Source organism: Eucyclogobius newberryi, unplaced genomic scaffold (assembly GCF_026437365.1).
Source record: "Eucyclogobius newberryi isolate DKJ021-1_F unplaced genomic scaffold, fEucNew1.0.hap1 SCAF_16, whole genome shotgun sequence".
NCBI classification, from domain to species: Eukaryota; Metazoa; Chordata; class Actinopteri; order Gobiiformes; family Gobiidae; genus Eucyclogobius; species Eucyclogobius newberryi.
The window spans coordinates 24676738-24703450 of record NW_027315790.1 but is presented as its reverse complement, the minus strand read 5'-3'; the positions used below and the strand labels follow the sequence as shown (position 1 = coordinate 24703450).

The 26713-nt window shown below is 41.8% G+C and overlaps 1 protein-coding gene across 2 annotated transcripts in view; it reads left to right on the top strand.

The window, feature by feature from the left end:
- The window catches only part of LOC140362047 (oxysterol-binding protein-related protein 10-like), a 104709-nt gene that overhangs the window by 47978 nt on the left and 30018 nt on the right, over positions 1-26713 (top strand). For both annotated transcript variants that reach the window (XM_072448068.1, XM_072448067.1), the window contains 2 exons: positions 9954-10185; positions 16955-17082. In XM_072448068.1, the coding sequence (XP_072304169.1) occupies positions 9954-10185; positions 16955-17082 (360 nt within the window). The remainder of the gene's footprint in view (positions 1-9953; positions 10186-16954; positions 17083-26713) is intronic.

Sequence of the window (26713 nt, the reverse complement as noted above, 5' to 3'; positions counted from 1 at the left end):
GTTTACTAAGCTTGAGTGACGCTTATCATACATTTATCATGAACAATAAGCATTTCGAGAGCGCAGTAAGTGCACGGGATTGATGATTTTGTTGTGATCGCTCCTTGAGGACAAGTAAAAGTGATTGCTCGATTGATTACTTGCAATTGACGAGACGAACAATTGCAAACCGCTGTCGAATCCTAACTTGATCTTTGTAAATCGCAGAATATCTTGGCGGATGAAGATGTCTAGAGGTTACTTTTGAATTTTAACTCGATTTTTACATCAAATTTGACTCGCACGCCAGGCAATATTCATCATTTATAGATCGGAACGAGCCCGAGTGAGCTTTTTTATCGGTTGTTCGTAGACTCTTATGGGAGAAGCTGGATTTCCAATTGAGCTAAAGTAGGGCACGTCGCAGTCTTGTCATTAATGGTCCAGCTCTTTAAACTCATCCATATGTAAAACTTCGTATCTCTGCTCTAATCCTTCAACTTATAGCGCCAGTTCTCATGCATTTTTATCGTTTCCCGCACAAATTTAAATCCTCCGAACGGCAACCTCTTTCCTCCCCCTGGAGTTAATTAAACGTCTTGGAAAGGGCCTTGTCAGCGCTTGACGGGCTCAGCGCTAATTCATCGCTCACCCGTCGTCGTCGTCGTCGCCGTCGGTTACGTCCTCATCCGCGCCACGTCTCCGCAGACTTTTCGCTCCGCGCTTATCTCACCGGAGGAGATTGTTTTTGTGTGTGTTTTTCCCCCTCCTCTCCGTAATGGCCTGTCCACGCTTCATTTGCGGTGATTAATTGTGAGATATCGACTTTGACGTTTGGTTTGTCGAGCGGCGAAGTCGTCGCAGTGGCGGACGATTCCTGGGGGTCGCGCTTTTTGTTTTCTGGAAAAGGCCCGACACGTTTGTATGCAAAGAGATGGAGATGTGATGACTCGGCAGAACGGGGAGAAAGCGGCGAAATCGCTCGTTGTGCAACTCTCGTGTTCCGAAGCGAAGCATCTTGAGATATTCACACTTTCAATTTCACTCTTCACTTCATCGAGCTAATGTATTTACTCATACCAGATACATATTTACTCTAGAGATGTCACAATATTAAAATATCACACTCAGTTTTCATATTTAGACACGATTAGGGCTGAAACGATGACAGAAATATCGTTATATCTCATCGTCAATACAAATAACAATCATCTCGAATAATGACGTGAAGACATAACTGTTATTAAGCACTTTTATGTCGTAATTCTTTGGTTTGTGACAGTAAAGATGGCACCAGAGGCTTGTCGATGCAGTTCACATACTCTGAGACACGTTTAGACAACAGAAGGTCCTTTTTTAACTCTTATAAGGCTGCAACTAACGATCTTTTTGCTTATTGATTAGTCTAGCAATTATTCTTTTGATTAATTGATTAGTTGAGAGTGCGAATAGCCTGTGTATGTATCAGATTTGTCTAAATTTGACCCAGATGAAGTAGAGATGCTGCTGCTTTAGTTTGTCCTGATAGAGTATTTGGGAGATAAAATTATTCAAAACGCTAAAAGTACATGTTTCCTCTTGTCATTTTGATGTGATTCCTGCTTTGTACGAGTCACAAATATCTTCTCTCATGTGTTGGAGCCCAGATGATTATCCGATTACTATATTAGTGGACAATTATCTCAATAATTGATTATCTGTGATTAATTTAAGTTGTTGCAGCCCTAGTTTTCTTTAATAATACCATGTGGTTTCAGACTTGTTCTGAAAAAGGTCACATTTTTGTCCACTATATGCGCTTTTGTTTTTCATTTTCTCCTCTGTATCGATGCTTTAAATGAGGCTCTAGTTTTGATGCCGTCTGTGTGTTAGTATCTAGTTATTGATCTTTTTGAGGACGCTATTTGCAGCCAAGAAGATCGAAGTGCTTCACAGGACAAAACTGTAAAGTGTCAAAGGCTCTGACCGCAGCAGCAGCAGCAGCAGCAGCAGCAGCAGCAGCAGCAGCAGCAGCAGCAGACATGCAGCAGCAGCAGCAGCAGCAGCAGCAGCAGACATGCAGCAGCAGCAGCAGCAGCAGCAGCAGACATGCAGCAGCAGCAGACATGCAGCAGCAGCAGCAGCAGCAGCAGCAGCAGCAGCAGCAGACATGCAGCAGCAGACATGCAGCAGCAGACATGCAGCAGCAGCAGCAGACATGCAGCAGCAGCAGACATGCAGCAGCAGCAGCAGCAGCAGCAGCAGCAGCAGCAGCAGCAGACATGCAGCAGCAGCAGCAGCAGCAGCAGCAGACATGCAGCAGCAGCAGCAGCAGCAGCAGCAGCAGACATGCAGCAGCAGCAGCAGCAGCAGCAGCAGTAGCAGCAGCAGCAGACATGCAGCAGCAGCAGCAGCAGCAGCAACAGACATGCAGCAGCAGCAGCAGCAGCAGCAGCAGCAGCAGACATGCAGCAGCAGCAGCAGCAGCAGCAGCAGCAGCAGCAGACATGCAGCAGCAGCAGCAGCAGCAGACATGCAGCAGCAGCAGCAGCAGCAGACAAGCAGCAGCAGCAGCAGCAGCAGCAGACAAGCAGCAGCAGCAGCAGCAGCAGCAGCAGCAGACATGCAGCAGCAGCAGCAGCAGCAGCAGACAAGCAGCAGCAGCAGCAGCAGCAGCAGCAGCAGCAGCAGACATGCAGCAGCAGCAGCAGCAGCAGCAGCAGCAGCAGCAGTGTCCTCCCATAGTCGCCCTCTCTCTTCTGAACACGTGCAAACCGTCCTCATCTCGTCTTTAAACATCTCACATGAGCCGTGTTCAGATTCTACCGAGCGAATGTCCCGTCTCACTCTTCTGACTGAAGACATTTCATGTTTAGTTCATCGGAGCGAACAAACAAACACGACCCGAATGTGGCAGACCGTGTTGTCGCAGCACTAACATGTAGAGAACAAACAAACACGACCCGAATGTGGCAGACCGTGTTGTCGCAGCACTAACATGTAGAGAACAAACAAACACGACCCGAATGTGGCAGACCGTGTTGTCGCAGCACTAACATGTAGAGAACAAACAAACACGACCCGAATGTGGCAGACCGTGTTGTCGCAGAACTAACATGTAGAGCTCAACTTCAATCCAAGTTAAAAGCGATAAACTTGACGTTTTCAACACAAAATACCGTATTTTCCGGACTATAAGTTGCACCTTTCATAGTTTTATATTTTTGTCCTGGGTGCGACTTATACTTATATTTATAATTATATACTTATTTGTTATTATTATATGTTATTATTATTTGTTATTCTCACAATTGCAACCACATTTCATACTCCAGTGCGACTTATATGTGTTTTTTTCTTCTCTATTATGCATTTTTTGGCTGGTGTGACTTATAGTCCGGAAAATACGGTAATAGTACTTTGTGTTCTAGTTCTGCTTAAGCTTAAGATCGTTCTAAAACTGTTCTGGAAAGGCCAATTTTTGCTCTATTTAATAATATAATAAAATAAATCAATACTAGAATGAATATATAGTTTTGATACTAGTTTTTGTTCGATTACTGTCTGCTTTTTGATACTTTTGACAGCCCTGAGAGTAGATGATTTGTACAAGTACAGACCAGCTTTAATGAATATAAGGAGACGTAAAGGAAGATCAAAGAGATTTTTTTACCTGTTTTTGTTGGTTTGACGATTAACCGGTCATTGGAGTCTTAGTTGACCCCATTTTTCATTATTTGCCTACTTTTATAACTAATGCTTTTTATACCTTTTTGACAGGACCTTTTTTATCTGCCTTTTCATTTAAGACATTGTTTACCAGTACCAGAAATGTTGAACTCTTGTGCCAGTGGCGCCCCCCATACAGCCGTGTGTGGCTTTGGTCAACCAAGACTTTATTTAGTCAGCTCCAGAGAAAATGAAAACCTAAAAGAAAGTGTGAGGGAAGAAGACGCAGAGAACAGGGCTGAAGATAAAGCAGGTGAGTTTCAACAGAAATTGCGAGAACATTTTTCTTAAACGCTACAAATAGTGTAGTGTAGTGTATCTGTTTGCAGCCCTGCCTTTTCTCTGCTCCTCTTTTATTCCAAAGCCTCTCTTGGATATCAATATTTCATGCAGTCCTCTTTTCTTTTACCCTCGCTCATCGAACATTCCATTTGGATGCGCCACGCTGCGTGCGGCTGTGATGCGCGTCTTGTCCGCTTCGCGAAGAATATCCCGTCTAAACGTTTGGCTCCAGGACTCAAACAGAGCCGTGATATTGAAGAGTCATTCGTCACCTCAGGAGCAGAGTAAAGCTGCGTCATCGAGAAAAACAAACACTCTTTTTAAGTTTGTTTTCAAGACCAGGACAGTTTGAAAGCGGATTTCCATTATTCAGATGTTACTCACTGTGAAGTTGAGCCTCTGCTGTTTTTGCTGTGACTCAGTGGCTCGTGTTCAAAGCAGGAAAGGGCTGGAGTTCTGGGAGATTTCCATGTTGAGTTTGCATTTTCTGCCTGTGACCAGAGCCTAGGCCTGTCACAATGATCGACTTAACAATAGTTTTGTCTCAATATCAATCAATCAATTAAATGTATGTTTTAAAGCTCAAAATCACAACAGTTTCTTCAGAAAATTGTTGATTTGACCAGGAAATGGTTCGGAAATCAAACAATGAGACATCAATTGGTCAATAATAGAGAAGCAGATTTCACAAACGTTCACAACAAACAAGTGTCCCAGAGCATCATCTGTCCAGACTTAGACTCTCCTTCTCAGTGAGGGAAAAACTACAAGAAACAGTGGGGAAAAGAATCCTGAGGAGATCCACAGTGAAGGAGAACTCCCACAGGCTGCAGATGTTCAGTCAGGACTGACACGCTTCCATCTGCAGATCGAGACGGTGGAGCCAGAAACACTCGAGGGAAAGTGTTTCGAGATGAGGAGCAGATGATCCAGATCCACAGGTCCAACATCTGTGCAGGCTTACATACTTTAAGAATCATTCATTATAGCATTGTCTGTGGCTAAATGATGCTACTAATTTGTCTCACATAGTTTCATATTCATGTGCATATAACTGATGTAAATAAGAGTGTTTACTTACCATTAGTATTAGTATTATTTAGTCTTATGCTAGATATTTTTTACTTTACTTTACTTTATTATTATTTTTATTTTTTATTATATACATATATATATATTTTTTTTTTTTCATTTGTATTTGTATCTGTATCTGTATTTGTATTTGTATTTGTATATTTATATATTTCATTTTATTATTTTTCCTCCATTCCCTATTAATATATGAGAGGAGTTTTGTTAATAAGAGTTTTTTTGTTTTGTTTATAAAAGTTCTTCTATTAAGAGTGTTTTCTTCAAACTTCCTATAAGTTATCTGTCCTTTCCCCCTGTATCTACTGCGTTGTAACACAGAAAATGTGTGGACAATAAAGGATTATCTTATCTTACTCTTCTGTGTCATTTGCTCACAGAAATACCCTGATAATGTTTGTGAAGATGGGCAATAAGAGCTGGACGACGTGACGAACACAATCAAATCATAACCTGTGACACTTATCGGTGAAATCATCCGCGCTTCTCTTTTTAATGCTGCTCTAACAGACACTTTCCTCACCACAATCAAGTACAAAGAAGTAGCGGAGAACTCAAAGGGTACTTCAAACGTACTACAGCTCGAGCAGATGTTCACACTTAAAGGTCGAGATGCCGCTCCTCATTAACAGAGGATTAAAAACGGAGAGCGCCATCTGATGTCGTCCGGTTTGACCTAATCTATATCGCGCCTTTAAACCTTTCCTTTGAATACTCTCCACACGTTCCACCGTACTGTGTTTCTCTGTAAATGCTCAGAGGGTTTGGACGTTCCTCTTTGTTACCCTGACAGTGTGTGCACTACGAGAGCAGCACACGCAGACTTCAGTTGATTTACAAAGAGTTTTATTGTCCAGTGCTAAAAAAACTCATCAGGTTTTTCATTCGAACTATTGAACTCGTGAAACGTTTTGCATTGTGACTTTGCCGGTGTTGAGTGATGAAGCTGCAAAACAAACAAGTCAATATCATAGGAAATGTCTTCATTGGTGAGTTACTACATTTCTTATCAGTGATTTTTGAATTGGAATAAATACTTTTTTTTTTTTTTTATGTGAATTATTTTTCATAATGTGGCTGAAAACTTCACATTCTTTATCCAGAAATATATTTGCAAAACATAATTCAACACATCTATGGGTGGATTTCTCAGCATGGGTGTCAGGGCTGTAACTAATGATTATTTTAGTAGTCGGCAATAATTGTATCAGTCAAACAATTACTCTATTTTTGAGAATTTTTGAATACTTTATCAGCCAAATAATGAGTGATATGTTTGGATATTCACGAACAAAGTGTATTATGCATCACATTTTGATTTAATGTCACTGCCTTTGTCATAAAAGGTCTTTGCATATGCGTGTTATGGTCTATATAGTCCAGATAAACCACTAATAATGATCAAACTATGATTATTTGTTTATACGGTCAACAACTAGTCACAATTGGGATTATTTATCTGATCCAATCCAATCCAACTTTATTTGTATAGCACATTTTACCAACACAAAGTCTCCAAAGTGCTGCACAGAAGTAAAATATGTTAAAAAATAAACCCAAAAACATACCTGTCAATTGCACTTTTCTAAATCTAAATCTGTGACAAAAATTGCGACGCGTCCATTACCATTTGCCTCCACAACAAATATGACCGTTCACTTATTTTAATATTTGATCAAACCCAGTATTCTTTGGTCCCAATGTCAAAGTCACGACCATTTCAGCCGGACTTTGATATATTCTGATTCGCTCCATTTCCCGCGCTGCACAGGAAGTGGTGCCAGCGCCATCACCACGTCTGCCCTCATTTCTTTCAAAGGGACTAGATTGTGCTCCTTTTGTGCCGGGGCAGACCTCCTCACGGCGTGCGTCTCGTGTCGCCGTGATTGTGCGTGCGTGTCACAGCTGGCAGACCCTCGCCGGCTCAAAACGCTGGCCGTTGTGTCCAGCGGCTTTGGCAGCGGTGGCGCTCGATGATGGCGAGCGGCGGCGGGAGCGATGATGGAGACGGGCTATTTCTGGAAACGGGCTTCGTGCTCCGTGCGCTCCCCGTGAGATCTGACACCACCGGCTGGAGATGTACTGATTTTCTGTCCCGTTTCACCTGCTCGTGCTGTTATAAATAGAGGGAAATGCATGGGAAAAGCGAGGCTGGGATCAATGGTGTGAAGAGCTGCTCCCACTCGCCTCGATTTGCACTTTGGATTCAGGATTAAAAGATAAAATAGGGCTGCAACTATATTATTACTATTTATTTTATCAGTCGACTTGTCAACGATATGGGCAATAGTGACGAAAATGAATATCTCTATTTTTTTATCAGTCTAAATGTGTTAAAACTTATTAGACAAATGTAAAATGTATCACTGAAATGCATTTTGCCTTTTTATCCTTATTTGAAAGTGTGTAACATATATATTCTTTCTATTTACATATATAATGAGCTCAATTTGTTTAATTTTTTTCTATAAATGATATTTGTGATCGTCAAAATTGCATATTTTCATCACAACATTCATGATATCATCTGAATTTCGATATATTGAGTAGTTAACTAGTCAAACGATTATTTCTATTTGTAAATTGAGACTTTTTAAATACATTATCCTCATATTAAAGGTTGAAATATGGTGACTGCAGGCTTCTAGACATTTTTATTTAATACTCCATAATCCCATAAACATAAAACTAAAACAACTGAACAATAAACCCATATTAAACAACTGAAGTCAACATTTCATACTGTGTTAAAAAGCCAGAGAGAAAAGGTGGGTCTTTAAAGAAGACATAAAAGGGACTCAATTTGTCTTGGCGGCGCAGGGAGCTCATTCCACCAGAAAAAGGTCAGGCCCCCTCGGTGTTTCTCTTTGTTTTTAGGACAAGTAGAGATTGATGTTCCGACCTGAGAGAACGTGCCGGAGAGTAAAGCTGCAGCTGGAGCAGTATTATCGCCACTGTCTTTGTTATAAAAGATCTTATGTGCTCCCGAGTCTGTACAGTCCACGTAACTATTAACGACGATCAAAATACAAATACGATTATCTTTTAGAGTCGACTAGTCATGATTAGTTGTTGAATTGTTGCATGTAAAGTAGTGTTATAAATAGAAAAGGCCCTTTTTGCTGCACATGATTCAACTTCTTTGAGTGTTTATTAAAAAGCTAAGCAACAGCTATAAATAAAGTGTACTGTTGTTGGTTTGTATTGTAGGTTTGGCCAATATACACAACATAAAACAAGCCCATTCTACTAAAAATATTGAACTATTCTTAGCTTAAAGTGAAAACTAGAGCTGTTCAATATTGGAAATAAATGAGCTTATACGTGTGCTTTTGCGATTATGATTAGGTTTATGTTTTTAAATCAGGAGTCTGTTTAAAGTGCACATTTTAAATACATCCCGGAGCAGAACATTTGAGAGAAGAACTGAAATATACAACAATCACAGCCATTTCAGATCATGTTTGAAGAGGTCAAAGCTACAGATTTTCCGAAAAAGCAAATCAATTGCAGCTCTTCTGATTTGATTCTATTGACAACACGATCCGTCTAGTTATTCTTAGTTAATTGAATCACAACACTTAACGCATTTATGAGCTAAAAGTGCCCGGTAAAAGCAAACGGCGTCGGGTGTTTGAAGGGCAGAACAGAGAGTCTATTAAAATGACTCTGAAACCAAACGTGGCCTGCATTAATATGTGTAAAACGGCTGAATAATCGGTGAGGTGCGTATTTTTCTTGTACACGAACATAAAGTCATCAACTTTGAGTGATGGAGAGTGGTCCGTGTGCACCGAGGCGTAGAGACAGCTGTCGTTAAGCAGAGGGACACTGCACAGTCGTACAATATTAATGAATACTACATTTCCAGCCTGATAAACAAGCCTATTTAGCGGCGTGTCCTTTTTACCTTTAGGTTTGGCGACTCGCGCTGGAGATGTCGCTCTTGTTACTGTTATTATTTTGTGAAATTGGACAGATCGTAGCTCTTTTGTAGCTCTGGTTGGACGGATTAGTGTCGTCTGCTGTCAAGATTGAATAGAAAGATGAGACACTTGTTGTCGTGGCTCCTCCTACACACGAGATAACAATGTCTGAAGCTTCAGAGCTGCTGCGTTTGTCTCTGTTTGAGTCCGGGTCATTTAATAAACTTTGTGTGATATTTGATTTGATATGAGTTTACTTGTCAAGAGGGAGTTATTACGAGGACGTCTTATTAATGTCAAATATGTATTGTTATTAATGGAACTGATGTAACGTGTCAGTGAGCGTTCAGGGACATCGCGGTATCGAAATGACTTTAATTCTTCTCCAAAGGGACATTCTGGTTGAAGTTATGTAACAAACCTGAGAAAGAGAATTACAAGTGAAGGGGAAAAAAAGAATAGACTTGTGAAAATAAAAAATCAATAATCCGTGTCACAATAGAATAAAATACAAAATAAAGGGTGACGTGTTGTTGCGCCAGGAAAACACCCACTGAGCACACGTCAGGAGCAGTAGAAGGTCACAATCCACTAAAACGATCAGTCAAAACATCTGGCTTGACGTGTGATATTCAGTAGTTTGGTGCATACGTTCATTACATTAAAAACACACGCGTTGAGAGTCGTTTTGTCATTAAACTGAAAGTATCATGTTCAAGGAAACTGGATGAGACCATTTAGTGTTCGTCTGAAGAGTGTTCCAAGAAAAAGACGCAGAGAAACTAAAAGCTTGTTTTCCCAGTTAAGTCCAACATATGATCAAGATATTATATACATTACTTTGAACCTGGAACACAGTTTGAGAAGGACATCAAACTGCCTTAAGCTAATATAAGTGGTCATTCTGTAGATTCTAATAGTTGGCACACATTCAGTGCCACCTCTAAGACTTTGTTCCTGTGTGTTTAGGTGATGTCCCAGGCAGAGGGCCAACAGAAGAACCTGGTGCAGTCCATCGACTCCCTGCCGACCAAAGGCCCCCTGTCCTGCCTCGACCACGACCTTCTGCTGCTCAAAGCCACGTCTGCCGCCACGCTGAGCTGCCTGGGAGAGTGTCTGAACATCCTCCAGCAATCGCAGACCAACCCCACTGCGCCTGCCTCGTCCCAGGCCTCTCAGAAAAACCACAGCGCCCCCTCTGGTGAGTTCGTGCTGCTGGCTCCCTCGCCTCTGTCCCACCTCTCCCCTGTCCCCACTTGTCCCCGCGGTAAACCCGCTCTGGCCCGGCTGGACTGTGGCTCCTGTCGCTGCCTGGTGGCCACCATGAACTTCACTGTGTGTACTAAATGTTGTTGAATGTTGCATTTGTGTGTCTTTCCTCTGCAGAGGTGGGTGGAGAAGCCACTAAAATGTATATGAAACTGAATTAGAAGTAAAGCAGAAGTTAAAATGATAATGAATTCATGTATTTGTTGAAAAGACTATAATGCATAAACTTTTAAAAACTGTGTTGGACGAATAGACAAAACTTGATGTAGTAGCAAGTGTAGAGCATTTAATATATATTTATCAGTGTTAAAAGATGGAAATATTTCTGAACGTACTGTTTTATTCAATTGTAGAATACTTCTTGTTGATTGAGCTGCACATGAGCTTTGTTCTGCACTGAGTGAAACCTTATTCAAGTAGTAGTAAATTGTCAATGATTACTATTAATATGTCTTGTTTTACTGATATTATACAAACAATTTACAACTTTTTTCACCTTCGTTTAAAATCTGAACCCATTCCAGTTCCCCCTGTAAGTGCTTACGCCCCCTATAAGTGCTTATGCCCCCTGTAAGTGCTCATGCCCCCTGTAAGTGCTTATGCCCCCTATAAGTGCTTATGCCCCCTATAAGTGCTTATGCCCCCTGTAAGTGCTTATGCCCCGTGTAAGTGCTTATGCCCCGTGTGAGTGCTTATGCCCCGTGTAAGTGCTTATGCCCCGTGTAAGTGCTTATGCCCCGTGTGAGTGCTTATGCCCCGTGTAAGTGCTTATGCCCCGTGTGAGTGCTTATGCCCCGTGTAAGTGCTTATGCCCCGTGTGAGTGCTTATGCCCCGTGTGAGTGCTTATGCCCCGTGTAAGTGCTTATGCCCCGTGTGAGTGCTTATGCCCCGTGTGAGTGCTTATGCCCCGTGTAAGTGCTTATGCCCCGTGTGAGTGCTTATGCCCCGTGTAAGTGCTTATGCCCCGTGTGAGTGCTTATGCCCCGTGTAAGTGCTTATGCCCCGTGTAAGTGCTTATGCCCCGTGTAAGTGCTTATGCCCCGTGTGAGTGCTTATGCCCCGTGTGAGTGCTTATGCCCCGTGTGAGTGCTTATGCCCCGTGTGAGTGCTTATGCCCCGTGTAAGTGCTTATGCCCCGTGTGAGTGCTTGTGCCCTGTGTGAGTGCTTATGCCCCGTGTAAGTGCTTATGCCCCCTGTAAGTGCTTATGCCCCCTATAAGTGCTTATGCCCCCTATAAGTGCTTATGCCCCCTGTAAGTGCTTATGCCCCGTGTAAGTGCTTATGCCCCGTGTGAGTGCTTATGCCCCGTGTAAGTGCTTATGCCCCGTGTAAGTGCTTATGCCCCGTGTAAGTGCTTATGCCCCGTGTGAGTGCTTATGCCCCCTGTGAGTGCTTATGCCCCCTGTAAGTGCTTATGCCCCCTATAAGTGCTTATGCCCCCTATAAGTGCTTATGCCCCCTGTAAGTGCTTATGCCCCGTGTAAGTGCTCATGCCCCGTGTAAGTGCTTATGCCCCCTATAAGTGCTTATGCCCCCTATAAGTGCTTATGCCCCCTGTAAGTGCTTATGCCCCGTGTAAGTGCTTATGCCCCGTGTAAGTGCTTATGCCCCGTGTAAGTGCTCATGCCCCGTGTAAGTGCTTATGCCCCCTATAAGTGCTTATGCCCCATGTAAGTGCTTATGCCCCGTGTGAGTGCTTATGCCCCGTGTGAGTGCTTATGCCCCGTGTGAGTGCTTATGCCCCGTGTAAGTGCTTATGCCCCGTGTAAGTGCTTATGCCCCGTGTAAGTGCTTATGCCCCGTGTGAGTGCTTATGCCCCGTGTGAGTGCTTATGCCCCGTGTGAGTGCTTATGCCCCGTGTGAGTGCTTATGCCCCGTGTGAGTGCTTATGCCCCGTGTAAGTGCTTATGCCCCGTGTGAGTGCTTATGCCCCCTGTAAGTGCTTATGCCCCCTGTAAGTGCTTATGCCCCCTATAAGTGCTTATGCCCCGTGTAAGTGCTTATGCCCCGTGTAAGTGCTTATGCCCCGTGTAAGTGCTTATGCCCCGTGTGAGTGCTTATGCCCCTCTGTACCACTGGTTGGGAAAGACTGCTCTACACTTATATTAGAATTTAACACTTTAGTTTCTCAAATACTATGTGTAAAAGTTACTGATTACTACCCACCTTTGCCTGTCATTTGTGTTTTCTGTCTTTTGTGTCATTTTTCATTCATTAATGTTCAAAGTGCTTCAATGCATTGAAAGAAAGTGCCAAATCTGGCACTGGTTTGAAAAAGCTGTTTACAACTTCCACATTAACATTTCCGTGTCCTCGCATGTTAAATATTAAGGGCTTTTGTGTAACTTTAACTCTACTATGCAATCTCCTGTAGGACGCCTGCCTTTGCCAAACACTGGTGTCTAATGCTGTTAACTCTCTCTGTGCCAAACCTTAATGGACCCAATAAAGTCTGGACTGAACTCTTCTGTGGCCTGAGGTGCTTCTCTGGGCGACACTTGCAGCGTGGAACATAGTATTTGTTTTGTTTAATTGTACGGGAACAATAGAAATAGAGTGTAATGAATAATGAAGATGGATTCACAGCATTTAGAGATAAACCTTTCTTAGTGTTATGTATTGTTGTTTCTTGACTTCTCTGTCTCATTTCTCTGCTGTCGGCGATGCATCTGCAGGAAGGAGGTGGAGCTCAGGAAACGCTCTGTAAAGCTTTTAGTAGATTAGTCTTGTTACTGGAAACCTGCAGCTATCCCACTCTATTATTAGAACAATCCACTGATACCATGTTATATTTGCATTCACATTCAGTATATATATATATGTAAATGTGTTAACTTGACCTGCAGTTTCTTCACATAATAAATACAAAATGAAGCAAAAGTAAAAAACGATTGCCTTTATACAATCATAATGAACCTGTAGAGAAAGTGTAAACCTAATATAACTCAATAGTAATGTTTTAAACTTTAAATTGGACATGTGCACCGCCCTGGAGGCTCATGCATGAAGACTCACAGCTTCTCCATGAGACGGTCTGAGGCTGGTCTTTGGCCCTCAGACTTGTGTCACATGTGAGTCTTCTGGGTCGTGGCTCCTCACAGTGTTGGTGTTGTGTTTGCGCCCACAGTCGGCCTCTCCTGTAGCTGCTCCTCAGACAGGGGCTGGTGTGGAGTGGGACGTCCCGGCTGCAAGTACTGCTCACCTCTCTCTTTCCGTCGTTTTGACTTATACAGTTTGAACACTAGGGGGTGCAGGCGCTCCCTGTGCTGGCATGTGACCCACACTGGCGCTGGTGCTTGGTTCAGGTCCGGGACAGTGGCATGATCCGGCGGTGCAGCTGATACAGGGTGTGGCTGGTGGGTTCAATACTGTGTTTTAGTGCAAAAAGCTCTGCCTCTGCATGGACTGGACAGGCATGAGATTAGGCCATGCTCCTGCTACACATGCTTGTTAGACTTCATTATATTGCCTTAAAAAACCTACCAGTCACAAACGAGACAGTGAAATATCAGCACAGTGGATCTTGCATTCTTCCTTTACAATAAAAAGTAAAGGAAAGTATTTGAACGCAATCCTGGGAACAGTTCCTTCCTTCCCTCTGGAGCTGGTTTCTGCTGCTGAAACCGATCAACTCCGCAGTGCCCTGGTGTGGGCTGAAGGGAGTTTAGGACATGGAAATGGGTTAAATACTTGATAGATACATGTTTCTGTATCATAAGTATATTATAAAACACAACGTAACAGTGATAATTGATGATCTTCTCACTGTCTTCAGTTGAGATCATTTTCTTTGCAGTGGCAGAAACCAGCTTCTATTAAACGTAATAAGAGTTAGAGTGATAGATAGTGAAACTAAAACTCTAATGAGTTTAAATGAGTTTAAATCAATGTCACGACTCAGAAATGGAAGTTTGAGCCATTGGAGACGTCAACTGCATGTTTTACATTGTCACCTGCATGAATCTAACGACCAATGGCACTGTCCACCCTTCACTCATCTCACCGATTCCATTTCTGGGATTTACTGTGACATTGCACAAAGAAAAAAACATACTCTAGTGATTAATGTTTGTAATATAACATTTCAACAAAACCCTTTCGCCTCATGTGTGTGAGCAGCACCAATGATGAGACTAAATATGTTTATAGAGAATTTTGTAAGATGAAAATCATGGTCTGGTCCTGGTTTAGTTTTATTTAGACCTTATTTAATCCAATGTTTACTTCTTGTCTAGTCCTGATTCAGCTCCAGTCTTTGAACACATGATCTATATAGGTTCAAAAACCAAACCAAAACTGTATTACATTTTTTTTATTGATTGATTGATTTTTCAATTTAATTTTGAATGTATCAGTTTTCAGTTTTATCAGTAAAAACGCCTTATTATTGAAAGAATAATTATTATTTGATTTAAGACGTGTTAGTTCCTTGTTCTTGCAGAGCGTTACACATATATTCTGAGCTGAGGCTTTGGCTCTCCCCGTTGACTTGTCCGTTAGCATTAGCCGCGGACACTGTCTCTCAGCTCTTGTCCATCACAGTGTGTCAGCTGACCAAAGCACTGCGCACACACTGGATTTAAGACCTTTTTCACACTTTTCACGGCGGCAGAGCTCAGTGTGACAGGGCGGCTCGTGTCCGCGTCCTTCCAGTCTCACTAATGGGGTTCAGAGGACACTACTCAGGGCTGTGGAGTGTAGCGCCGTCCGAGAGCGCAAAGTGGACAAGATCTGACCTTTCACCTCATTCATAATGCTTGACAATTAGACCGTATCAAGGGAGAGTTTTGCCCAAGAAAGATTTAGCTTTTTAATACTATAATTCAACTATTGCCCTCATAAAACCTTTATGAATCTGGAGTTTTGCCTAATATTTAAGTTATTTCACAAAAAATGTACTAATGTTATTTGCAGTGACAAAAGTACTATAATAATGTACTTTTTTCATTATACAACACTATTACTGAAACAAGTTAATTGATTAATCTCAACTAAACTAACTTTATTTAGAATTGTCAACTCATTTACTAATAGGATAATTGTTATTCTGACCATACATAGACTCCAAAACATGCCACGTGCCGAGAAGAGGTTTTGTGACTCTGGCAGAGCAGGAAATACTTTTGAGAAAACACAGTGATATTGATCAAAAAACTATTTTGTCTGAAAATACACTCCTGTCTTGGCCATATTTGAGTTTTATTTGGCTCAAATTCAGTTAAATTTGTGTATATTTATGGCCATTTTATGAATAATGGATAAACTAATTATTGAGCAAGAATAATAGTAAGATAAAGCCATTTATAAGACATTGGAAAACTATATCACTTTGTCATTCTATTAATGATGTACCCAGTTTTATAACATTAGATGCTGTTGAGAGATCAGCTCCATAAAGATCCATAAAGTGACAATACATTCATAAAGTCTTGTTGGCATAATTTCTACTTCACTTCCTGGAAACAGATCAATACCATTACCACTATTGTCCGTTCTCCATAAAACGGGCCAAAGGGCGTCTAAAGTGACCCGGCCTGTAACAAACGGGGACAGACATGTTCCCCTAACGACAGAGCGAGCTCCAGCAGAAGCGCTGGACCTTTGCGTTTTAACGGGGGCCGAGCGACTCGCTCAGACGCTCGGCCAATTTCCTGCTGTCTCTCTCCGCTGCTGTCGATCTGATCGGCCGTGATGAAAAGCTCATATCAGATTCAAGCTCACAGCAACCGCTTTCTCTGTATTCCCCCTTTCCAAGCTCTTTAATGCATAACAACCGGCTCGAAAAAGTTGGGACGCTTTGCGCAACGAGTCAAAGCAATAAAGGCGGGAAGTGAAATGACAAATCAGGGGTTGAAACTTGGATTTGACTTAATTTTTTCTTTATTTTTTCCAACTTTAATATGTGAGGTTTTGGTAAAATAAGTGTTGACTTGACTTCAGACACAGTTTTTCCACAATCTTTCAAAACTGTTCACAATAAGTACTATATATTGCGATAAACTAATAATAAACTATAATAATAATAAACTAAAATATTGAAACTACTTCATGCCACAGACACAGTAACTCTAAAGCAGGATATTGCAAGTTAACCTTTTGTAAATGTACAGTATTGTTAAAAAAAACATGAGCTGCAATGAATAAATAGCAGAATGACACCGTTTAGTACTTATTTTGTATCTATAATGAGCTATAGATGTTAATTATTCAACCATCATTTGCTCAAACCTTTATCATACGACAAAAACAAATAAAAATCCCACTAGAGCAAATAAAATGTACACACAATAAATTATATAAGCCCCAAAATATTGTTCCAGCTTTTATTTATTGAACAATGAGTCAATGTACCATGAACATATAATTATAGATACATTTATTGCATTATAATGGATGGGGAAAAAAAGAAATCTCTCAAAAATCACCTATAGCAAAAACAACTGTGATAAGGAATTTGTTTTTTGCATTAAATTCCAAATGTGCCGTTCATTTGTCATAAAACTGTCTCGACTCCTGATCTGTCTTTTATCTTCTCTTGTAAAAAAATAAATAAAAATGTTTCTGTTTTTAAATCCACGTAACGCAGCAGCTCCCAACTTCTTTTGAACTGTGAAAAAACAGCCAGAATCCATGAGTTTGACCTGCTTTGTTCCTGCGTCACTCTTAAACCTGCTGTTGTGCCCGTGTGCTCGGTGCAGATGGTGTTCCTGTGTGGACTGTCCCAAAATCCCCGTCGGTGGAGCAGCTGAGGAACGGCCTGACCCCCCTGCACTCGACCGAGCCCTCCCCGGACTCCCGAAAACGCAGCCTGTCCCATGGAGCTGAGGTGAGGCCAGAGTCGTCAGAGTGCGTGCTAAAGATGTTCAAACTCGTGCTGAGATCTACCGCCGTTTTGTGATTCTGTGGTCTCTGTGTGGTGGTCTCTGTGTGGTGGTCTCTGTGTGGTGGTCTCTGTGTGGTGGTCTCTGTGTGGTGGTCTCTGTGTGGTGGTCTTTGTGTGGTGGTCTCTGTGTGGTGGTCTTTGTGTGGTGGTCTCTGTGTGGTGGTCTCTGTGTGGTGGTCTCTGTGTGGTGGTCTCTGTGTGGTGGTCTCTGTGTGGTGGTCTCTGTGTGGTGGTCTTTGTGTGGTGGTCTCTGTGTGGTGGTCTCTGTGTGGTGGTCTCTGTGTGGTGGTCTCTGTGTGGTGGTCTTTGTGTGGTGGTCTCTGTGTGGTGGTCTCTGTGTGGTGGTCTTTGTGTGGTGGTCTCTGTGTGGTGGTCTTTGTGTGGTGGTCTCTGTGTGGTGGTCTCTGTGTGGTGGTCTTTGTGTGGTGGTCTCTGTGTGGTGGTCTCTGTGTGGTGGTCTCTGTGTGGTGGTCTTTGTGTGGTGGTCTCTGTGTGGTGGTCTCTGTGTGGTGGTCTCTGTGTGGTGGTCTTTGTGTGGTGGTCTCTGTGTGGTGGTCTCTGTGTGGTGGTCTTTGTGTGGTGGTCTCTGTATGGTGGTCTCTGTGTGGTGGTCTTTGGGTGGTGGTCTTTGTGTGGTGGTCTCTGTGTGGTGGTCTCTGTGTGGTGGTCTTTGTGTGGTGGTCTCTGTATGGTGGTCTCTGTGTGGTGGTCTCTGTGTGGTGGTCTTTGGGTGGTGGTCTTTGTGTGGTGGTCTCTGTATGGTGGTCTCTTTGTGGTGGTCTCTGTGTGGTGGTCTCTGTGTGGTGGTCTCTGTGTGGTGGTCTCTTTGTGGTGGTCTCTGTGTGGTGGTCTCTGTGTGGTGGTCTCTGTGTGGTGGTCTCTGTATGGTGGTCTCTGTGTGGTGGTCTCTGTGTGGTGGTCTTTGTGTGGTGGTCTCTGTGTGGTGGTCTCTGTATGGTGGTCTTTGTGTGGTGGTCTCTGTATGGTGGTCTCTTTGTGGTGGTCTCTGTGTGGTGGTCTCTGTGTGGTGGTCTCTGTGTGGTGGTCTCTTTGTGGTGGTCTCTGTGTGGTGGTCTCTGTGTGGTGGTCTCTGTATGGTGGTCTTTGGGTGGTGGTCTTTGTGTGGTGGTCTCTGTGTGGTGGTCTCTGTGTGGTGGTCTTTGGGTGGTGGTTTTTGTGTGGTGGTCTTTGTGTGGTGGTCTCTGTGTGGTGGTCTTTGGGTGGTGGTCTTTGTGTGGTGGTCTCTGTGTGGTGGTCCTCTCTTCACAAAATAACAGTCTTAGGTCTTATAGTAGTTCTGTTGTAGATGGAGACCTTAAAAAGCTATCAAAGCTTCGAGAATGGCTCAGTTTTGGTTCCGTCCTGTCCAAACCAGGCTCTACATTTGATACCATCTTTCACATTGATTAGTATTGTGCATCCATACGTTTGACAACAGCTTTACTTCCTGGCGTGCAGAAGACTCGCCCTTCAAAACAAAACCAAAGAGGATGTCTGCTGCGTTTCGCTGTTGCGAGCGCGTCTCCTGCGGCTGGTGAACGTTTGATCCGAGCTGTCGGATTTAGTGGGTCGTGATGTTTGGACGAGTCTTATCCGCGGAGGGCTTTTCTCACCGCCGCACGCAACAGACACGGTTATTAAGTTCAATCTGAAATGTTCTCGCAGAAATGCTGAATGTAACCGAGCGCTACACGTCTGCCTGTTAACAACTGAGTGACGATGGGTTAGTTAGTTAGATTAGTCGTTCTATTGCAGAAATGTAAATAAGTTATTCCAGTCCAGTCCTCGACAGTCGGCTCCGTCCTTGTCATTTCCTTTGTCTTGCTATTGCCTTTTTTTTGCTGCAGCGAAAAGTACACGCCACAAGTATCCATATGTCCATTCCATTGTGGAGTTTTACATCCCAGATGCATCATTTTAAAGTCTAATGGATGATGAATTGTCAACCATAGTCTCATGTTTTTATAGTACATTTTCACACATACGGTACAATGTTGTGGGTTCTTTCTTCTAATGAAAAATATAACTAATTAGGTTCAATTATGCCTGTCAAGATAACAAATATACAAATGTGATATATGACGATACACAATGTTATTGAAACTACTTCATGCCACTGAAACAATAACACAAAAGCAGAAAAAAATCTCTTGGCTCTTTTATAAATGGACATCTGCAATAAATAGTACTTATTTTGTATTTATATTTAGTCAGAAGTTATTCAACTTATTCAACTTTCTAAAGCTCAAATCTTATCGTACAACAAAAGAAAAATGAGAAAAATGAACTAAATGAGTGATTATTGTCTAAATCTACAGTAGTGCGTTACCAATACTAATGTGTAAACTGTACAAGACACTTTACTTACTAAAGTCAAACATGATATTATTTTTAGCGTGTTTATCTTTTATATCCGGCTTTTGTGTATTGATTTTGCCATGTTGTGTCTGTTAAATTAAAACCATCCAAAGTTACATTAGCGAATGAAAGACTTCCGGTTTCAAAGTTTGCTTATAAAGATTGATGTGCTCAGTGGCCAGACATTTAATTATCCACACAACGGGGAAACTAAAAGCTCCATCAATCTTGTAAATAAAATGCACTGGCCGGTCTCTACTTCCTCTTCGTCTATGACACAACTATATAATTTATGCTACGTCGCTGTACTGTTTGTGCAAGTCCATTTTCCATCCAATCATCATTCATATACTTTGGTTGGCTGCCAGTTTTGCATGTAATCTGCAGAATATTCAGTCTAAATAAAGGTTTTATACGTTTGAGTGACATCGCAGCAAGAGTCATTTGTTTGAAAGAATACAAAATAATCATAAGCACAAATAGACTTTTCTGAGCTTTTAATCAAATGATAATGTTGTTACCTTATAAAAAACAGACCTATAGTTGTTTTTAGCTTCATTTATGCTTGTTTTATTGATTCTGTTTAGTTGTTCCTCTCCCCGTGAGCCTCAGAAAATACAACGTTCCAAATTTCCCAGTTTTGTGTCGTCATAAGTCAATCTTCTGTGCTGTTTATAAAATTATCACCATAATTATCGTTCTGTGCATTCATTACAACTGCGTACTTGTGTTAGCATGTTGAGGGCTAGTTTTTGTTTTATTTCCCCATGGTAATTCCTTCTGCGGCCAGTAGATGGGGTGCTAACACAAATCCTAATGAGGGAACGCCTCACAGATATGAAGTGATTTATACTTTCACTAGATACACATTGTAAGTTTAAAGATCAATAACATACAGACAATGCATGATTTATGGCCATTAATAAAAGTATGATGTTAAGTTTTTTCATTTATTAGATTTCAAATTCATCCAAAGCAAACAATCCAAATCAGAAGATAATCTAAATCTAAATACATGTGTCAGAATGTTCCGCAGTAGGTCATTATTCTTCATCTCCATGGAAACAAGCAGGTGTGCTACCAGCCAAGTTAACGGGCAGGTCTGTGGAGAGGCGACCCCCCAAAAAATCACATATACACTACACTCTTTTGGCATTAAATATTGAAGTAGATTTGTAATTATGTGACACTTTTCATTTTGAGGTCGACGTTTAATATGTTTTGAGTGGAACAAAAGAATGTGTTCATCTGAATTTCATACACGATCTTTGTTTGTTAACACGTTTTAGGCGTTTTGACCTGTTTTCCCTCAGAAGCAGGAAACATTTGGAACATTTAGAACAATTGTGCAGTTTTACATTGATGTAGACAGTGACATGAGTTCACCAGCAGAGGGCAGCAAAGTCCATCAAGCCACAGCTCCACCAAGTCCCTGACAGTAAATGTAGGACACAGTTTAACATTGGTGGTTGAAGCGTCTAAAGAAATGACTTTTTATTGCACCAGAGTGACTTTGGATTGTCCTCAAACTGACCAGCTGTTCCATTTAGGCCCCTGTGCCACTTATTTAGAGAGCGTCACTCGTTTTCAACATATATTATACATTAAAAAAGCTAGATTTACACAGAAAATTATGAAAATTATAACTATAATAATAACTTTTCTTTTGTCTCTTAAATAAATCAGTAATAATATTGTTTACAGAGGTTAAAGGTATAAAAAGAGTACAATTAAATGGTCATTGTGGATACATTAAGAAACATCAAAGTAGGCAACAATAAAACGGTAATAATGATTTGTATATTTATATGGGTCTTTAGCCTGCTCTTAAATCAAGACTTTTAATGTGTACTGACTTTTTTCCACATTTTAAGACTGTCATTCTTCCTCAAGCCCATCTACTTTCTTTACATAAACAGTTTTAAATCCTCCGATCCTGAAATATCGCTCAGAGCATTATGTATTTATCTGGCACAATGCAGTCAGACACAGCTTTTCTACACTACATAATGCATTATAAATAAAATGTACCGCTATAAATACACGAGTGCATTTATACATATTCCAGTCACGCACCCGCCCTCATTTACTCACACGTTATTTCTATAAATGGGCTCAGTTTAAGTTACTTTTAAGACTTGAGCCTGTTAAAACTCAGATATACTCTTTTCGGCTTTAAAAGGGAAAAGCTAGCATGTTGAAGACGAAATGGAGAGCTGCCATCCTTGGATATGTTTGCGTTGGCCCTCGATCGTCTCCCCGAAATGGAAAAGTAGCAGCAGTAACAGTGGAAAACGGTGCGGGAGCGAGTGTGAACACGAGAAGCCTCAAACGGCCAAACATGTGATGGAAAAACACGGGAGGAATGGAAGACATGACTCAGATGTCAGACACAGCAGATTAAGAGGATAAACGCCTCTATTTGTGCTTTCTTTGTTAGATTATGGATAGGATTTATACTTTCTGAGATCTGAAAATCAAATGGGCATAAGTGACATTTTACAGCAAAATAATACGTTTTCAACTGAGAGTCATTGACCAGCGGCTGAACAGTTTCATTGACAATTTAGCCTTTTTTCTGTTTGTTTTTAAGATAAGATAAGATATTCCTTTATTGTCCCACATGGGGAAATTTCATTGGTGCAACGCAGGTAGATACAGAGGTAGATACAGAAGAACAGATCACTTATAGGAAGTTTGAAAAACACTTTCAGTAGAAGATCTCCTACAAATAAATAAAAACTCCCATAGACAAATAAATAAATACCATTGCATGTGATCCCGACAGTAATTGCACATGAATATGTGTCACGACAGCACATAGATTGCACATGAATTTCACAGTAATTGCACATGAATTGCACATGAATTCCAACAGCAATTGCACATATGACAGAATTGCACATCAGTATTAGGTTAGGTCAGTATTGCGAGTGTTCAGTACTAACAGTTTTTGTTATAAAGTCTGACAGCAGCAGGAAGGAAAGACCTACGGAACCTTTCCTTCACACATCGAGGGTGGATCAGTCTCTCACTGAAGCTGCTCTCCAGAGCGGAGAGAGTGTCCTGCAGGGGGTGACACTCATGGTCCAGCATAGATGTGAATCTAGCCAGGACCCTCCTGTCCCCCACCTCCTGCACCGAGTCCAGAGCGCAGCCCAGGACGGAGCTGGACTTCTTGATGACTCTGTCCAGCCTCTTCCTCTCCCTCTCTGTGATGCTGCTGCTCCAGCAGGCCACACCTACAGGAGCTGATGCCACCACAGAGTCGTAGAAGGTCTTCAGGAGTGGCCCTGTCACTCCAAAAGACCTGAGTCTCCTCAGGAGGTAGAGCCGACTCTGGCTCTTCCTGTACAGTGCGTCTGTGTTATGAGTCCAGTCCAGTTTATGGTTCAGATGAACACCCAGGTACTTGTATGAGTCCACTCTCTCAATGTCCCGTCCCTGGATGTTCACTGGTGAGGGGGCAGTGGGGTGGCGTCTGCGGAAGTCCACCACCATCTCCTTGGTCTTCCCCGCGTTGATGAGGAGGTGGTTCCGCTGACACCAGTCCACAAAGTCCTGCGCCAGTCCTCTGTACTCCGCGTCATCGTCGTCCGTGATGAGTCCGATGATGGCAGAGTCATCAGAGAACTTCTGCAGGACACAGCTGTCCGTGTCATGTCTTAAGTCTGCAGTGTAAAGGGTGAAGAGAAAATTGTCTCCATATTTAACATATTGTGGAGTTCTGATGCTGTTGTAAACCCAAACAATGAAACATGAATAAAGAAAATAAAAACAAGTTATGCCTCCAGCTTAGAACAATCGGCGACCAACATTTTACTAGTCTACTACTTATTTTATAATTTTATTGGGATTATTAAAGGCCTGTGCACAGCAGCAGAAAGCAGAATTTGTCTTAACTTGTGACTTTAATCCCACATTTACTTATGAAAACGCCTTTGCAAAATGGAAACTAAAATTACATTCAAACTCGACCTGAAAATGGACAAATTCAAAACACTTTGGAGTGGATGGGACAGACATGCCGGACTAAACATGTAGGATTATTTAGACGTGTTTGTGTGTTTCCTCTGTGTCATGTCTGTGTATTCTTCAGTTTTACATGTTAAAAGAAACAACACCATTTAAGTTTTTGTTTTTATCACATTTGCTAAGTGCAGTTTTGGTCAGATGCTTGGTCAGATGCTTGGTCAGATGCTTAGTCAGATGTTTAGTCTGATGCGTGGTCAGATGCTTGGTCAGATGTTTAGTCAGATGCTTAATCAGATGCTTGGTCAGATGCTTGGTCAGATGCTTGGTCAGATGCTTGGTCAGATGCTTAGTCAGATGCTTAGTCAGATGCTTGGTCAGATGTTTGGTCAGATGCTTGGTCAGATGCTTGGTCAGATGCTTGGTCAGATGCTTGGTCAGAAGCTTGGTCAGATGCTTAGTCAGACTATAAGTCACACCTTTTTTCGGGGTGCAACTTATACTTATACTTATATTTATACTTATATTCTTGTACTTATACTCCGGAGCGACTTATATATGATAGTATTTATTATTTTCACACTTGCAACAGCATTTCATATTCCAGTGCAACTTAAGTTATTTTCTCAATGCATTTTTTTTATATTCAGGTGCGACTTATAGTCCAGAAAATACGGTACTTCACATATTTTCCTTTGCAATATTCATTTATTGTTTTATTGTTCTTATTTAGTCGACGTTGCTCGGCTTGATTATCTTTAATTTACTGCGCCTGCAAAGGAAACACTCCCTGCACGTCTTGTTGAATTAGCCCCGATGCGATAACGCCACAGAGCGAGGCTGGGAGGCAGGAAAAGGTGGGGGCAGCGCCACTTTAAACCAGGGCAGAGCTGTCGGCTACGTCACCGCTTCCCATCTACGTCACTGGGACTTCCTCCCACCTAAAAGCTCCATCCACGAGAGCGGAGCGCGACCCGCCTCTGTGCTGCTCCTGTAACGAGCCGGGCAGGACACACTTTTCAGCGCAGACACGGTCGAGAAGTCGTTTCAGCTCTTTTTTATTGGACACTTTTCTTTTTTCCCGACTTTCCCTTTGGAGATGAGGTCCAGCCTGGTGCAGGTCCAGCCTCTGTCGTCACAGCAGTGCAGCGTAAGTGTCTTTTTTTTTCTATGTGTGTGTGTAAACCTCTTTGTAAGGCGTTGCATATGCTGAGAATATAGGATGAAACGCACAGGCCTAAAGGGCTTACCCAGAGTGCACCGCTTCAGCAGTAAACACTCTCCTGTGAGTCTTTTGAGAGTTCATGAATCATACATGCCAATAGGGCTCTCTCTCTCTGTGCAGAGTTTTTACATATAGTTCTGAAGGATACAAGCTCTGTAAGCACTGCAGAATAACACTGTAACCACGGTGACCACAGAAAAACATCGGGCAACACAAGCATTTTAACGAGATTTGAACCAATTACAAACCAAATTAGGGCCTAAATTGGCTAAAACCAGAACAAAACATGTGGAGGTTAAGACGTCTTAAGGGTAAAAGGGGGCGTGACAAAAGCGATCAAAACTTTAAAGTATATACGTTTATATAACACCAAACTGCACTCTAAAGACTACAACTGCAGTCTAAAGACTTCAACTGCAGTCTAAAGACTACAACTGCTCTCTAAAGACTACAACTGCACTCTAAAGACTACAACTGCACTCTCTAAAGACTATAGCTGCACTCTAAAGACTACAACTGCACTCTAAAGACTACAACTGCTCTCTAAAGACTACAACTGCACTCTAAAGACTACAACTGCTCTCTAAAGACTACAACTGCACTCTAAAGACTACAACTGCACTCTAAAGACTACAACTCCACTCTCTAAAGACTACAACTGCACTCTCTAAAGACTACAACTGCACTCTAAAGACTACAACTGCACTCTCTAAAGACTACAGCTGCACTCTAAAGACTACAACTGCTCTCTAAAGACTACAACTGCTCTCTAAAGACTACAACTGCACTCTAAAGACTACAACTGCTCTCTAAAGACTACAACTGCACTCTAAAGACTACAACTCCACTCTCTAAAGACTACAACTGCAGTCTAAAGACTACAACTGCACTCTAAAAACTACAACTGCACTCTAAAGACTACAACTCCACTCTCTAAAGACTACAACTGCACTCTCTAAAGACTACAACTGCACTCTCTAAAGACTACAGCTCCACTCTCTAAAGACTACAACTGCACTCTCTAAAGACTACAGCTGCACTCTCTAAAGACTACAACTGCACTCTAAAGACTACAACTGCTCTCTAAAGACTACAACTGCACTCTAAAGACTACAACTCCACTCTCTAAAGACTACAACTGCACTCTCTAAAGACTACAACTTCACTCTAAAGACTACAACTGCACTCTAAAGACTACAACTGCACTCTCTAAAGACTACAGCTGCACTCTAAAGACTACAACTGCTCTCTAAAGACTACAACTCCACTCTCTAAAGACTACAACTGCTCTCTAAAGACTACAACTGCACTCTAAAGACTACAACTGCACTCTAAAGACTACAACTGCTCTCTAAAGACTACAACTGCACTCTAAAGACTACAACTCCACTCTCTAAAGACTACAACTACACTCTCTAAAGACTACAACTGCACTCTAAAGACTACAACTCCACTCTCTAAAGACTACAACTGCACTCTAAAGACTACAACTCCACTCTCTAAAGACTACAACTGCACTCTAAAGACTACAACTGCAGTCTAAAGACTACAACTGCACTCTAAAGATTACAACTCCACTCTCTAAAGACTACAACTGCACTCTCTAAAGACTACAACTGCACTCTAAAGACTACAACTCCACTCTCTAAAGACTACAACTGCACTCTAAAGACTACAACTGCTCTCTAAAGACTACAACTGCACTCTAAAGACTACAACTCCACTCTCTAAAGACTACAACTCCACTCTCTAAAGACTACAACTCCACTCTCTAAAGACTACAACTCCACTCTCTAAAGACTACAACTCCACTCTCTAAAGACTACAACTCCACTCTCTAAAGACTACAACTGCACACTCTAAAGACTACAACTGCACTCTCTAAAGACTACAACTGCACTCTCTAAAGACTACAACTCCACTCTCTAAAGACTACAACTCCACTCTCTAAAGACTACAACTGCACACTCTAAAGACTACAACTGCACTCTCTAAAGACTACAACTCCACTCTCTAAAG